We start from the raw sequence: 15,595 nt of genomic DNA, 5'->3' as shown, positions 1-15,595 counted from the left end.
ATATATATTAAATTAAGAAATGTTTAATTTAAAAGCAATCGCGTTAAAAGTAACGAAGTTATTTACAAAAGTCACTGTTTTCGACCAATCATTCCTTTGGGAGCTATATGATATAGCCACCCGATCTTGATCAAATTTGGCATAGTCGCTAATAGGCGTAGTAAACTCTCTAATATTAAGTTTCACGATAATAGCATAGAAAATAACGAAGTTATTGAGAAAAGTCACTGATCGTGACTTTGGGGTTTGTATGGGAGCTATATGATATAGTGGTCCGATCCGTCTGAATCCGAGATATACAACCCCTGCAGTATATATAAGCCTAGGTGCAAAATTTCAGTTCTGTAGCTCTTACGGTCTAGGAGGAGTTTGCGTTGATCCAGACGGACGGACGGACATGGCTTTTTGAACTCGTCTCGTCGTGCTGATCAAGAATATATATACTTTGTATGGTCGGAGATGCTTCGTTCTATGCGTTGCACACTTCTGACCAAAATTAATATACCCTTTTTGCAAGGGTATAAAGATTAAAGATTAAATACACTGGGTTGCTCCTGGCATATAATTTTAGCTGCATCACTCTCTTAACTGGTCAGGATTTAGCTTGGCCAAAAAACCTGAATTTCCTAGCATAATTTATGACTCCACTATTTGAGTTATAAGATTCCATTTGCACCTGGTGCTTTCAAAAGATTGGTTTAGTTATTCCTTTTTTATAAAATGCCAATATTAATTCACCCCTGAATTGATTGATCTTTATAGCTTTATATAAAAAATTCCGAAAATAATCTCCGTTGATCGAATCTTTTAGCAAATACATAAAAGGAAAAGAAAAAAATAGAAAGAAACAAAAAGATCCTCCAAAATCTTGGTTTAGCGCTCTAGTGGTCGAATTCCAAGCTAGACTTAACTCGCCAATGCCAGTATTAGAGTAACAGAAAATATTTGAAAAGACGAAGGTTACTTAGTCAATCCTACTAATAGAGGTCGCTGTGGAAAAATTACTACCCAACGATTTCCATTTAGTTACATAGAGACCGCATCCATAACATTCCAACATTACACAAAAAAAGAATGAAAAAAGCATACCACCTACGTCCTTAGGAGTGTTTTGGTGGTCGCTATTGTAGTCTTGCTACAAGACAATTTCCAAGCTAAATTTTCCTGTCAGTAGAGAGCAAAACGAAAAAAAAAGAAAAGAATAAAGAAAAGCAATGACACATTCGGTCTTTTCTGACGAAGGCTCAATATGGTCTAATGTTATTCGACCCCCTTTACATTAAAATTTAAAGTTAACCTCTCGTCTTTGGGACCAATTCTTGCCCTTAAGAGTAAGACGACAAAATCTCAACTTAAAATTCGGACATCTTGGCATATATATGTATGTATGTATTAGCTAAAGAGAACTACACATATATATCAATAAAATAAAGTAGCAGTCTAACACTCCTGGTTTGCACTCTGTAACTGTCGACATACATAGGTCAGCAAAACACAAAGGTTAGTGACACTGCGATCCTTTTGCTCAATAAGATGGAGGCAGAACGGATAAACCTACTCCCGCTGTTCCACCAGGACTATACCTCCAAATATATATATATATACCGAGCCACTTGAACTACCATGAGCCTGCAAGCGAAAGTTATCGCAGACTCCCAATCCGAAAGCTAGGACTTCTCCTTCTACATCAGGGAACTAAAGAAATTAATAATTCATAATGAATTTAACCTTTAAACATTAAATAATAATTAGCATCAGCGTGCGATTTACAAAAATTCTTCATTTTCAAAACAGTTTAGCTAAATAGCTGAATCTCGGTACAAATCCGATTATAAAGGTTGCAAGTGTTGCATTTTGGCTCTTATTACTAATGATTACTCTAATACGAAATATAATAAAAAAAATCAAATCAAAAGAAACAAAAATTTATACATTTAGGTGGCGTGATTACGCGAATATCCTCACAAATTCCTTTCTATATAAATATTTTTATCGATATATGTCCATTGACAATGTATTAAATGCTAAAGCTGTGAATCCACACTGTTTGCAGTAATTTTCGTGTTTGAAGTGCTCGTTTGACGAAAATAGACCAGGTTTTATCTTCGACGTGTTTGACGGAACTGATTTGTTTGTCATACACCCGAATAAATTCATTTCATCAGATAAATTATAAAAATATAAAGAAAATTGGTTTTTGATACTTTTGTCGTTTGTACAGTGGAGCTAAAGCATCGAGTTACATTGTGAATTTACGTGCATACTCAAATTCTGAAAAATTAAAATTATTAACTAACGAAAATATACACTGCCATTGAATTCCATTTTCTTCAACATTGAACCATTTAGCCAACAAACAACAAAAAAAAAAAGGAAATTCACTGTAAACTGAACTTAAAATTGATTCTAAACTAATGTGGAGCTATATGTTGACTCATTTCACTTAATCCTGATTATTTCGTCCATTCCGAAGACAAATCAAAAATCTCTGTAAGCAAATTCCAAGCCTTGGTTATACTTGAAAATAATTCCAAAATGATACATCACGTTCTTGAGTGAGGTTAGGTTTTGTTTGTAGAAAGGTTAGATATTACTACAACCTTCTACTGGTCATCCTTCATGATTTAGGTTAGGTTAGGTTAAAAGTGCGAAAAAGGTTAGGTTTCATACATTCTTCTACTTTTATAATCCTCCATTGTTCGGTTTGTAAGGTCTAGATTACATGGGAGGCAGGATAAGCCAAAAGTTCGATGTTGACAATTATAAATGTCTCAACATTCGACATTTTCACTTTGCTTAGCTAACGCCTATAGATATAATATAATATTAATTAAGACACAAAACAATTTTAGGAATTTATCTTTTATTTACCCTTACTACCATCCGAGGCAAAAAATTAAATATATTTAACTCTCGGATTTCCACAATCGATCGTCGGTTCAAGCCTTTGACTGCCGCAAACAGTTCACTCACAAAAATTTTGACACTGCTGGGGGCAAGCCTGCCGAAGACAGGTGTCTCAAAGAAAATGTCAAGTAAGGCGAATCTTTTTAAAAAATTCCCAATACTTGATGGAAACTATTTCCGATGCTGTTGAAGAGAAAATGCATAAGTTAAATGTACAATAATTCGAGAATTATTGCAATGAAATTAACTTACATCAATCTCTTGAACACATACACACGCATATAATTTCCTTTTCGCACACGCGTAGGGGTTATGATGCACTCCCCTATTGGGTTATTTAAAACTTTGGACAAATACACCCATGATGAATATAATAGGTACACCCCTTAAAATTAATTTTTTTGACTTTAAATTAGCACAACTTTTTTTCTTTTACCTTAATCACCAAAATTTAAATGCACATTTGTTTATTGAACATTTGTGTATTGTTTACCATAATTTGGAAAAGAAAAATTATTTTATTCAAAAGTTACAACAAAAAATATGAAATTTCAGAATTTCGTGCTTGATGAAAATAATAGGTACACTTTAATTGACTGAGTTTTATTTTTTTTTTTTTTGGTTTTGAAATCACTGAAAATCTATTTTTGTTTCATTATCTGATTAATATGGAATGTATCCACCTTAATTTTACCGTTACTTTTCCCATCCGACTGGGAATACTCTTAATCAAAGCTTGGCAGGACTCTATCGAAGTCTTCTTCGACGCACTCCCACAATTGTCGGTTGTTGCCACTTTTTTCTGTTCGAGACTGATCCTATAGCTCACCCCACAAGTTATCGATGAGATTCAGATCACGAGACTAACTGGGTCAAGAGAAAACCACTCCTAACCTAGGAAATTCGGACACTTTCGAGTCCTTGAGAGCCATTGGATCCGAAATGGACAATGATATTAATGTTTTTCCAATTAGGATATGACTACAAATGGCTAATCTATCAGTTCGTATCGCAAGAAGGGTTCCTTTGATGCGAACCAAAGATTTGATCATGTAGCAAAGATTTCTTAACGACTACTTCACATGGGCAGCATCTGAAGTTCAAAAAAACCGGCTTAATATCCTTCTTAGCAACGAAACTAAAATTTATCTTTTCGGAAATGACTGTTCCTAACATTTAAGGCGCCCTATAACCAAAAACTTTGATCACCGCTACAGTGGTGCATGGTGTTAAAAATATTATAGTGTGGGGTTGTTTGTCTTGGTCAGAACACTATCCAATATTCCTAATATCTGACATGATGGGAGCAGCTGACTATAGGGATGTCCTGGAAAATATTATGCTAGCATATTTAGAGGAAAAAAAAGTCCCTGTGGTGGGTTTATCAACAGGATAACGACGTAAAACACACCTCAAAAATTTTAAAAACTTGGTTAGTGGTCAATATAGTGGTCGCTCTTACCTAGCCCACTTAGTCTCCGGATCTGAATCTCATCGATAACTTGTGGGGTGAGCTATAGGATCAGTCTCGAACAGAAAAAAGTGGCAACAACCGACAATTGTGGGAGTGCGTCGAAGAAGACTTCGATAGAGTCCTGCCAAGCTTTGATTAAGAGTATTCCCAGTCGGATGGGAAAAGTAACGGTAAAATTAAGGTGGATACATTCCATATTAATCAGATAATGAAACAAAAATAGATTTTCAGTGATTTGAAAACAAAAAAAAATTAAATATGACTTAGTCAATTAAAGTGTACCTATTATTTTCATCAAGCACGAAATTCTGAAATTTCATATTTTTGTTGTAACTTTTGAATAAAATAACTTTTCATTTCCAAATTAAGGTAAACAATACACAAATGTTCAATAAACAAATGTGCATTTAAATTTTGGTGATTAAGGTAATAGAAAAAAAGTTGTGCTAATTTAAATTAAATTTTAAAGGGTGTACCTATTATATTCATCATGGGTGTACGTCCATCAGTTGGAATTCACGTGGAGGAAAGAAAGAACACTTTTCCAAAAACCACGCTGTCCAATAAGTCTCTTTTGCCTTATTTTTCTTATTGTTTTATCTAAACTCCATTTATAGAAAAATAATGTAAAGCAATGCAAAACAATCCGATCAGCTGTGTGGCGTTGCCACTTAGTTCACTCTTTTTTCAGCTGGTTACCTAAATTTCGATTCTCACCACTTTAGCAAATATCGATAACAACACCAAAAATATTACAATATCTATTGACGAAAATCCTTTGCATGGAAAGTTCCTACTAATTTTCCTTGTAAATCTTCTAGAATATAGTATGAATTCCCTTGTTTTCCACGAACACGAGCTTTAAGAAACGCCGGACAAAGTTCCGCATTAATTCCTTTACTAAAATAGCTCTGAACAAAATTCGTTCTAAAAACTTCCTGACCAACTTTGAAACAAATAGGTCTTGTTCTCAAATTAAATTGCTGGGCTTGTGGTTCATATGCACTTTTCAAGTTCTCTCGTAACTTTGATCGTAATAATTTAAGCTGATCATCTTGATCGAGCTGTACTACTGGTTCATCTACCATTGTTAAATTCCTTAGCAGTTTATATTGACTTGAGTGCGTTATCATATCTAATCCATATACCGCATGGTATGGAGATATGGGTATCCCACTCTGTTTGATCAGATTTTAAATACGAACGAATAGCTGACACGATCGAGCGATTTACTCTCTCTGAAGCTTTTGATTGAGGGGAATATGCAGCTGTATAAGTATGCTGAACTCCAAACGTAGTTAGAAATAAGTTAAATTCATTTGACTTAAACTGCACTCCATTATCACGTATTAATATTTCAGGCACTCCATAGGATAGAAAAATCTGACTTTGAAGAAACTCTATAATTGGTTTTGTCGTGAAGTTTTTACTGAACAAAGCTATTGAAATTTGGTTAAATGATCTTATACAATAATTAAACCTATGTTTCCTTTTCTACTCCTTGGAAATGGTCCTAAGAGGTCGATGTACAATCGTTGAAACGGTCGTTCAGACACTGCCTGTTTACCCATGGGTTTTTTTAATGTCCTAATAGGAGGTTTAGTACACTTACATACCTCTCAATTACGCACATATTCTCGAATCTCGGAAACCATCCCTGGCCAATATAAATGTCTTTTTATTAGTTCCACGGTTTTCACCATGCCTCCATGAGGTAGCACGTGATATAATAACGGTCAATCTTTGCGGCAGACACAATTTCCACAACTCTTTACACTCCTCGGTACCATCATTAGTTCAGTCCTAATACACACCAAGTTATCCATGACCTTGATATCAGGGTATGACTGCAAACTTTGTGGTACCTTTTCCTTTAGTTTTTGATACTCTTCAACCTTAAAACAGTCTGAAGATAAATAAATTTCTGGCCCAAATGAGCCTAATTGCGCGATCTCTTCGGAGTACATACGCGACAATGCATCTGGTACTATATGTTCTCGTCCCTTTCTATGACTTATCTCAAATTTATGACCTTGCAATTGTATCGCCCATCTCGCTAGACGCCCTTTAAGATTGGACTGCTTCATCAACCAAGATAGACTGGCATGATCTGTAACAATCTCAAAATCTTGAAGTTCTAGATAACAACGATAGCGTTCTACACCCCAAACTACGGCTAAGCATTCACGTTCCGTGACACTGTAATTTCTTTGTGCCGCGTTTATCTTTTTGGACATATATTCTTCACGTTTTTCTTCACCTTCCAAATCCAATTGCACTAAAACTGCATCAACACCAACAAAGCTTGCATCACATTGAAGAAAAAACTTTTTACTAAAATCAGGGTTTTGTAAAACCGAAAAGCTGGCAATGAATCTTCGATACCATCCTGCTAATCCTAAAAATCCATGCGTTTGTTTCAGGGACTTTGGTGTAGGCCAAAATCGACTCAATCTAGCTTGGATCAGTTGAAATTCCGCCTCTGCCAATTATGTACCCTAAATATTTAACTTCGAGCACACAAAACTGACTCTTCTTGAAATTTAACATTATATTCGCTTGACGAAATTGATGCGCTAATCTCATCAATACTGATATATGTGAATCAAAATCTGCTGTTACTACACATAAATCATCAAGATATCCAAAACAATACTTCAGATCGGCTGGAATAACTTTGTCCATTAATCTGCACATAGTTTGCGGGGCATTGCACAATCCGAATGGCATTACTCGAAATTGGTACAATATTCCAAGAAGCCGTTCGAATATTCCATCAATACTTGGCAACGGATATGCATCCTTTGTCGTACACGCATTTATTTTTCTAGCATGTAGACATAATCTCACTTTCTTAGGTTTAACTACTAATCTCATCGGAGATTAGTTCCTCCTTACTATCTGGAATTCTGAATTCGCTTTCGTAATCTAAAGCTGATAACAACCTCTATTCCCAATATCATCCTTTTCTGAATGGATGGTATGATTAATAACATTATCGGTCTAGTTTTGTTTTTATAGGTAATATCCAGCGTAATGAAACCGATGACAGGTTGATCTTGTCCATCCGCTGTTTTAACTTGGGAAGAAATACGACGAAACTTTGGATACCAATCTTCTGACGCCAAAGTCGACCGCACGCAACTTATGTTCGCGCCGGTATCTAAAAAGGAGAGTTCGAACTTTTCTGGCTCTTCTTTTTCTGCAATGTTGCGTTTAGCATACTGAAAATTGGATGAAGTTTTATTTGCTCTTCTAGAGAATACATCCCCTAATAAATTTTCTCGCATTTCCACTAGCTTTCGAAGATGAGGTATAGACAGAATAGGTATATATACATGACGAATGTCTTGCAATAAATTACGTGTGAGCAACTGAATGAGTTGTTCTGCTGACCATGCTTTTCGACATAAGTGACATCTGATCTTATCTTCTAGTATATCTGCATCACTTCTGTAATCTTTATATTGATATTTCATGACTGCACAAAATTCTGACCACTCCAAGTTTACGACATCTCTGCGGTCTCTCCAATACCACTCTTTAGCTTTGCCTACTAAAAGAATATGCAAAATTTTGCATACTGCATTAAATTCTTGGTCTAAGCAATCCTCTGTTAACGTTTTAATACGACAAAGAAACTCTTCGATCGTTACTCCTTTTGACGAACCGTCGAATTTTACATTTCAACTATGAATTAGCTGTGTAATTTTGTCTGGGTTATGACCTGTTCTGCTTGGTCTGACTGTAGATGAACTCCTAGGAATACTTTGGTTTTGCACTGACGCATTTATATGTTGCTCTGCAATTCCCAGTTGTCCTATTCTTCGGTCTATTATGGACTCTATTTGACTGCTAGTTCTGTCATAATTAATTTCTATCGAGGCTCGCGCTGGTCTTCTACTAGCGTCTAAGCTTCTACGAGGCACTTCCCAATCTGCTCTATGTATCGACGCATTACAAACTTGACATACATTAAACTGATCAATCCATTCTGATATACAATTTTTATGAAATATATGATGGCATGAATTTTTCACCACCAACTCTTGCGTGGCCCATACTGCTTTTTGACAAATTGAGCAGAACGCATCTAATGAGCTATGTTGTCTTCACTCCTAGTGAGAACCATTTTGACAAATTTCTGGTTAATTTTTAATATTTATGTAAGGTACGATGGAGAGTTACAGAGGCTGAACAGCAGCAAGCGGACAGATGATCACGAACAGCAGAGTTTAACAGCAGAACAACAGAGAGTACGGCAGACAGCAGAAGTGATGAGCACGAGAGAGAGGCAGTGGAAGTTGTAGAGTCGACGAAGCAGCAGTGAGAGAAAAAGGAAGTGAACCGAAGCAGCAGATTAAGACCTGAACAATTGTAACTTTTCCAAACTACTTTAAATTAAATTAATCAATAAACTTAGTTGAGTAAGCCTACTCAACTCACATTTGGGGGCTCGTCCTAATTTGGAAAGTGCAAGTTATTTGGAGTTGTCCGGAGGTGTCTCAAAATTGGCCAGAGGAGTCTCAAAAGTTTTGCCGCGAATTTGCCGAGTGACGCTGATGAAAGGGACGGCAGTACAAGCAAAGCGTTCTAGAATACCGATAGTGAGAGTGAGGCAACCATACTACACCAGATCAAAAGCAAAGAAGGCAGTTCAGAGAATGGCAGACGAAGCGGGTGGCGTGTTGAAGTTGGATGAAGTTGCATCTGGTGGCGAAGTTAGTGCTACTGATATTCAGGCCATGGCTGATAACACCAAAATTCTGCAGGAACTGGTGCAGTTGGTCGGTTTGAAGGTTGGATCAGACGAGCAAAATAGAAATGGTGGTACAATCGCAGCGGAAAGCTTTGAAAAAATAATCCCTGAGTTTGATGGCGAAACGATTCCGGTAAAACATTGGTTTCGGAATTTCGAATTAAATGCTTAAATATAAAGCAGATGTATGTACAAGCACGTGCCAAAATGACCAAAACGGCAAAGCTGTTTTTGGAGGCCATACAGGTGTGCCAATATTCGGAACTACGGATGACGCTGGAGAGTGAATTTGGTCAACGAAGCAAATGCAGCGCCGAGATTCACGCAGAGCTACGGGATCAGAAAAAGCACAATCAGGAGTCATTTCACGAGTATCTTCTTCAGATGAGAAAGCTGGCAGCGGTTGGTGACGTTGATGTGCAGTCCGTAATACGCTATATTGTCGACGGCTTGCAGTTGAAAAGCGACTTTAGATATACTCTCTATGGTTGCAAATCCTTTCAAGAGCTTCAGGAGCAGTATGCTGTGTATGAGCGCGTTGCCGAAAGATCGGCGAGACCTTTTTTGGCCAACGAGACGAATCAGAAGAGATCGCCTCATTTCCCAAATAAGCAGAAGCACTGCTTTAATTGTGGATCCGTTGAGCATTTTCGTAAAGATTGCGATGCTGCAACGAAATGCTTTCGGTGCAATAAAGAGGGACATATGGCGAAAAATTGTCCTGGCTGAGCTGCAGACATTAATGTTGTTCGTGATGCTACACGTGTGAAGAGGATAGCTGTCAATGGAGTCGATGTGGAATGCTTAGTGGATACGGGAGCCGATGTATCCCTGGTGACCAAGTCGGTATTCAACAATATTCCAGGCGTCATGATGAAGAAATGGACTTCGAGGCTGCGAGGTCTGGGAAACAATATGACACGCCCAGTTGGATGCTTTGAAGCAGAGGTTACCGTTGATCAAGAGACGACTTTGCACAAATTTGTTGTTATTGCGGATAGAGACATTCAATACTACGCGCTGCTCGGATTTGATTTCATATCTAAATTCGATCTTTCATCCCCTGCGGGGAAGAAAACTTGTGAGGAGATAAACCAGATAAGTATTTTCAACATTAGTAACGCAAATGATGAAATCGTACATCGCACCCACAGTATGCAAAAGATGTTAAACGGCTGATTCAGAACTACAAGTTGGCAGAAGCTGTAGCAGAAGTACCTGTCAAGCTAAGAATAGTTCCCGATGGAGAAATAACTCCTTTTCGCCAGTCTCCAAGCCGATTGGCAATTGCTGAAGAAATTGATGTAGAAAAGCAGATCGATGAATGGTTAGCAGCCGGTATCATACGTCCGTCTTCATCGAACTACGCTAGTCGCCTGGTCCTAGTAAACAAGAAGGATGGTACGCGGCGTATCTGCGTTGATTTTCGTAAGCTGAACCTAATGGTCTTAAAGGACTGTTTTCCTGTTCCGGTGATTGATGATGTGCTGGATAAATTGCAGAACGCCAAGTTGTTTACGGTGATGGATTTGGAGAAAGGCTTCTTCCATGTACCGATTGAAGAGGAGAGTAAAAAAATACACTGCTTTTATCACGAAAACGGGTCTGTACGAATTTAACAGAGCCCCGTTCGGATTCCGCAATTCGCCAGCCGTTTTTATTCGCTATGTAAATCAAATATTTCAAGAGTTGGTAAACAATGATGTTCTCGATTTATATATGGACGACATAATTATTCACGCTGAGACTCCAAAAGAGTGCTTTGACAAAATGTCACGCGTTTTGGAGAAAGCTGGATCATTTGGATTGAAGATTAAATGGCGGAAACGTTACTTTATGCAGACTAAGATATACTTCTTGGGTCACAACATAGAAAATTGAATTGTGTGGCCTGGACAAGAAAAAACGGCGGCCGTCAGCAGGTTTTCGACGCCAAAAAACCTCAGGGCAGTGCAAGAATTTTTGGGATTAACTGGATTTTTCAAAAAATTTATCTTAAATTATTCCCAAATCGCACGCCCATTAACCGACCTTTTGCGGAAGAATGTTAGCTTCAAAATGGGCGAGTCTCAGATAAAAGCATTTCAATTACTCAAGAATGCATTGACTACAGAGCCTGTGCTAAAGCTATACATCAGAGGAGCTAAGACTGAGTTACATATACAGTTCACTTCTGGAGCCAAAAATCGTCTGAATCAGAGTCACGGCAACACAGTTATATTCTTGAAGCGAAGGCCGTATATTTAGCAGTAAAGAAATTCAGGCACTACCTTCTGGGCTTGCCATTTAAGTTGGTAACGGATTGCTCTGCATTCAAACAAACGCTGATGAAGGTGGATGTACCGAGATCAGTAACACAGTGGATAATATATCTTCAAGACTTTGACTATGAAGTAGAACATCGACCAGGGGAAAGGCTAAAGCATGTTGACTGCCTAAGTCGCAATCCTTGTATACTGGTGGCTTCTCTGGAGATTACAGCACGTATAAAAGCAGCACAAGCTAAGGATGATACTCTTAAAGTCATTGTGGAGATTTTGGGCAGCCGTCCGTTTGAGGGATACAAGATGAAAGGTGGACTTCTTTACAGGGAAGAAAACGGTAACGATCTCCTTGTTGTGCCGAAGCAGATGGAAAAGGAGGTGATTATCGACGCTCATAATGTTGGTCACTTCGCCGTGCAAAAAACCCTTCATGCTTTGTATCAATCTTATTGGATTCCCCATCTCGAACAAAAAGTTCAGCAGATTGTGAATAACTGTGTGAAATGTATAATTTTTAACAAAAAACTGGGCAAGAAAGAGGGTTTCCTAAATTATGTTGATAAAGGAGACCAACCGCTTCATACGTTGCATATTGACCACTTAGGCCCCATGGATGCCACTACGAAGCAGTATAAATACATCTTGGCGATGGTTGATGCTTTTACAAAGTTTATTTGGCTGTTTCTGACCAAAACTACAAGCTGCGAGGAAGCGCTAAAAAAAATAGATATATGGTCACAAATCTTCGGAAATCCTGTGCGTATAGTTTCCGACAGAGGCTCAGCATTTACGGCCAACTTGTTTGCGGAGCATATGAAAACGAAAAGAGCATGTATAGACCACAACGGGAGTTCCTCGTGGAAATGGACAGGTGGAGAGAGTAAATCGAACAATTTTGTCGGTTATTGCAAAGATTTCCGAAAGCGATCCAACCAAGTGGTTTAAGGCAGTTCCAGAAGTACAGAGACCTGTAAATTCTCAGACGCATAAAACGACAAAAAAATCGCCGTTCGAGCTCATGTTTGGTGTGAAGATGAACAATAAACCAGCAGACCGTTTAATACAGCTACTTGAAGAAGAGATGTACCAACGCTTTGATGAAGAACGCCAACTAATGAGACAGAACGCGAAGGCTGAAATTATACAAGCGCAGAAGTCTTATAAGAAGTACTTTGACAATAAAAGAAAGCCTGAGGCCGGATATCAGGTTGGAGACTTAGTCGCCATACGCAGGACGCAGTTTGACGCAGGAAAAAAACTGTCCAGTGAATATTTAGGTCCTTATGAGGTGACGCAAGTAAAGAGGAATGGTAGATACGACGTAAGGAAAGCAGCGGATGTCGAAGGGCCTACAAATACTTCTACCAGTTGCGACTATATAAAAATGTGGCGCTATATTAAGGACAACGAAGACGATTTATCATCTGGGACAGATGAATGATCAGGAATGGCCGAATGTAAGGTACGATGGAGAGTTACAGAGGCTTAACAGCAGCAAGCGGACAGATGATCACGAACAGCAGAGTTTAACAGCAGAACAACAGAGAGTACGGCAGACAGCAGAAGTGATGAGCACGAGAGAGAGGCAGTGGAAGTTGTAGAGTCGACGAAGCAGCAGTGAGAGAAAAAGGAAGTGAACCGAAGCAGCAGATTAAGACCTGAACAATTGTAACTTTTGCAAACTACTTTAAATTAAATTAATCAATAAACTTAGTTGAGTAAGCCTACTCAACTCACATTTATGTAATAATATTTCGTGATTAAAGATGAATTGATATTTTATCTTAAATCATATCGTTCCCTTAATGTGAATTTCAAGTCACTATCTCATTTTAATACTAGTGAGTCCATAATATATAATAATATATCCCAAAACAAATTTAGGAAAATGAAAGAAAAAGATTACCGAATACACTGGGTTGCTTCTGGCATATAATTTTAGATGCATCACTCTCTTAACTGGTCAGGATTTAGCTTGGCCAAAAAACCTGAATTTCCTAGCATAATTTATGACTGCACTATTTAAGTTATAAGATTCCATTTGCACCTGGTGCATTCAAAAGAGAGGAAAGATTGGTTTAGTTATTCCTTTTTATAAAATGCCAATATTAATTCACCCCTGAATTGATTGGTCTTTATAGCTTTATATAAAAAATTCCGAAAATAACCTCTCGCCCATGGGACCAATTCTTGCCATTAAGAGTATGACCTTTTTTCTGTTAGCCTCACCATTCTAGGACCTTTTGTTACGTGCCCCACGTTGGGCGCCAAATATTTAATAAAACCTGACATAGGACGACAAAATCTCAAATTAAAATTCGGACATCTTGGCATATATATGTATGTATTAGCTAAAGAGAACTACACATATATATCAATAAAATAAAGTAGCACTCTAACACTCCTGGTTTGCACTCTGTAACTGTCGACATAGGTCAGCAAAACACAAAGGTTAGTGACACTGCGATCCTTTTGCTCAATAAGATGGAGGCAGAACGGATAAACCTACTCCCGCTGTTCCACCAGGACTATACCTCCAAATATATATATATATATACCGAAACACTTTAACTACCATGAGCCTGCAAGCGAAAGTTATCGCAGACTCCCAATCCGAAAGCTAGGACTTCTCCTTCTACATCAGGGAACTAAAGAAATTAATAATTCATAATGAATTTAACCTTTAAACATTTCATAATAATTAGCATCAGCGTGCGATTTACAAAAATTCTTCATTTTCAAAACAGTTTAGCTAAATAGCTGAATCTCGGTACAAATCCGATTATAAAGGTTGCTGTTGTAGCATTTTGGCTCTTATTACTAATGATTACTCTAATACGAAATATAATAAAAAAATCAAATCAAAAGAAACAAAAATTTATACATTTAGGTGGCGTGATTACGCGAATATCCTCACAAATTCCTTTCTATATAAATATTTTTATCGATATATGTCCATTGACAATGTATTAAATGCTAAAGCTGTGAATCCACACTCAAATTTGTATGTCAAACGTGTTGTGTTTGAAGCAAATTTTGAACGTGGATAGTCTTGTTTGCAGTAATTTTCGTGTTTGAAGTGCTCGTTTGACGAAAATAGACCAGGTTTTATCTTCAAAGTGTTTGACGGAACTGATTTGTTTGTCATACAAATTTGAGTGTGGATACACAGCTTAATGCTCACCCGAATAAATTCATTTCATCACATAAATTATGAAAATTTAAAGAAAATTGGTTTTTGATACTTTTATAGTTTGTACAGTGGAGCTAAAGCATCGAGTTACATTGTGAATTTACGTGCATACTCAAATTCTGAAAAATTAAAATTATTAACTAACGAAAATATACACTGCCATTGAATTCCATTTCCTTCAACATTGAACCATTTAGCCAACAAACAACAAAAAAAAAAGGAAATTCACTGTAAACTGAACTTAAAATTGATTCTAAACTAATGTGGAGCCTTATGTTGACTCATTTCACATAATCCTGATTATTTCGTCCATTCCGAAGACATCTCCAAAATCTCGTAGGCAAACTCCAAGCCTTGGTTATACTTGAAAATAATTCCAAAATGATACATCACGTTCTTGAGTGAGGTTAGGTTTTGTTTGTAGAAAGGTTAGATATTACTACAACCTTCTACTGGTCATCCTTCATGCTTTAGGTTAGGTTAGGTTAAAAGTGCGAAAAAGGTTAGGTTTCGTACATCCTTCTACTTTTATAATCCTCCATTGTTCGGTTTGTAAGTTCTAGATTACATGGGAGGCAGGATAAGCCAAAAGTTCGATGTTGACAATTATAAATGTCTCAACATTCGACATTTTCACTTTGCTTAGCTAACGCCATATGTATAATATTACTGAATAAGACACAAAACAATTTTATGAATTTATCTTTTATTTACCCTTACTACCATCCGAGGCAAAAAATTTGAATATATTTAACTCTCGGATTTCCACAATCCATCGTTGGTTCAAGCCTTTGACTGCGCAAACAGTTCACTCACAAAAATTTTGAGACTGCTGGGGGCTAGCCTGCCGTAGACAGGTGTCTCAAAGAAAATGTCAAATAAGGCGAATCTTTTAAAAAATTCCCAATACTTGATGGAAACTATTTCCGATGCTGTTGAAGAGAAAATGCATAAGTTAAATGTACAATAATTCGAGAATTATTGCAATGAAATTAACA

General features: G+C 37.3%; 1 protein-coding gene across 1 annotated transcript; it reads left to right on the top strand.

Annotated features, from left to right (window-relative positions):
* The first annotated feature begins 9,045 nt into the window (after positions 1–9,045).
* Positions 9,046–12,845, top strand: LOC137574912 (uncharacterized). The gene is made up of 6 exons (XM_068287356.1): positions 9,046–9,180; positions 9,324–9,792; positions 9,871–10,088; positions 10,295–10,709; positions 11,520–11,803; positions 12,318–12,845. The coding sequence occupies exons 1-6, from the start codon at positions 9,046–9,048 to the stop codon at positions 12,843–12,845; spliced, it is 2,049 nt and encodes a 682-aa protein (XP_068143457.1).
* The last annotated feature ends 2,750 nt before the right edge of the window (positions 12,846–15,595 follow it).

Source organism: Drosophila tropicalis, unplaced genomic scaffold, assembly GCF_018151085.1.
Source record: "Drosophila tropicalis isolate 14030-0801.00 unplaced genomic scaffold, ASM1815108v1 contig_501, whole genome shotgun sequence".
Taxonomy (NCBI): domain Eukaryota; kingdom Metazoa; phylum Arthropoda; class Insecta; order Diptera; family Drosophilidae; genus Drosophila; species Drosophila tropicalis.
Note: the sequence above shows the minus strand (reverse complement) of the source record. Positions and strands in the feature narration are given on the sequence as shown.

What these genes read in the sequence shown, in the direction of transcription:
- LOC137574912 (XM_068287356.1), top strand. Translation starts at nt 9,046, where the DNA reads ATGGCAGACGAAGCGGGTGGCGTGTTGAAGTTGGATGAAGTTGCATCT. An exon ending in TGCAGTTGGTCGGTTTGAAG is followed by an intron (nt 9,181 to 9,323) that starts GTTGGATCAGAC and finishes AATATAAAGCAG; the next exon opens with ATGTATGTACAAGCACGTGC. An exon ending in TGTACCGATTGAAGAGGAGA is followed by an intron (nt 10,710 to 11,519) that starts GTAAAAAAATAC and finishes TATATCTTCAAG; the next exon opens with ACTTTGACTATGAAGTAGAA.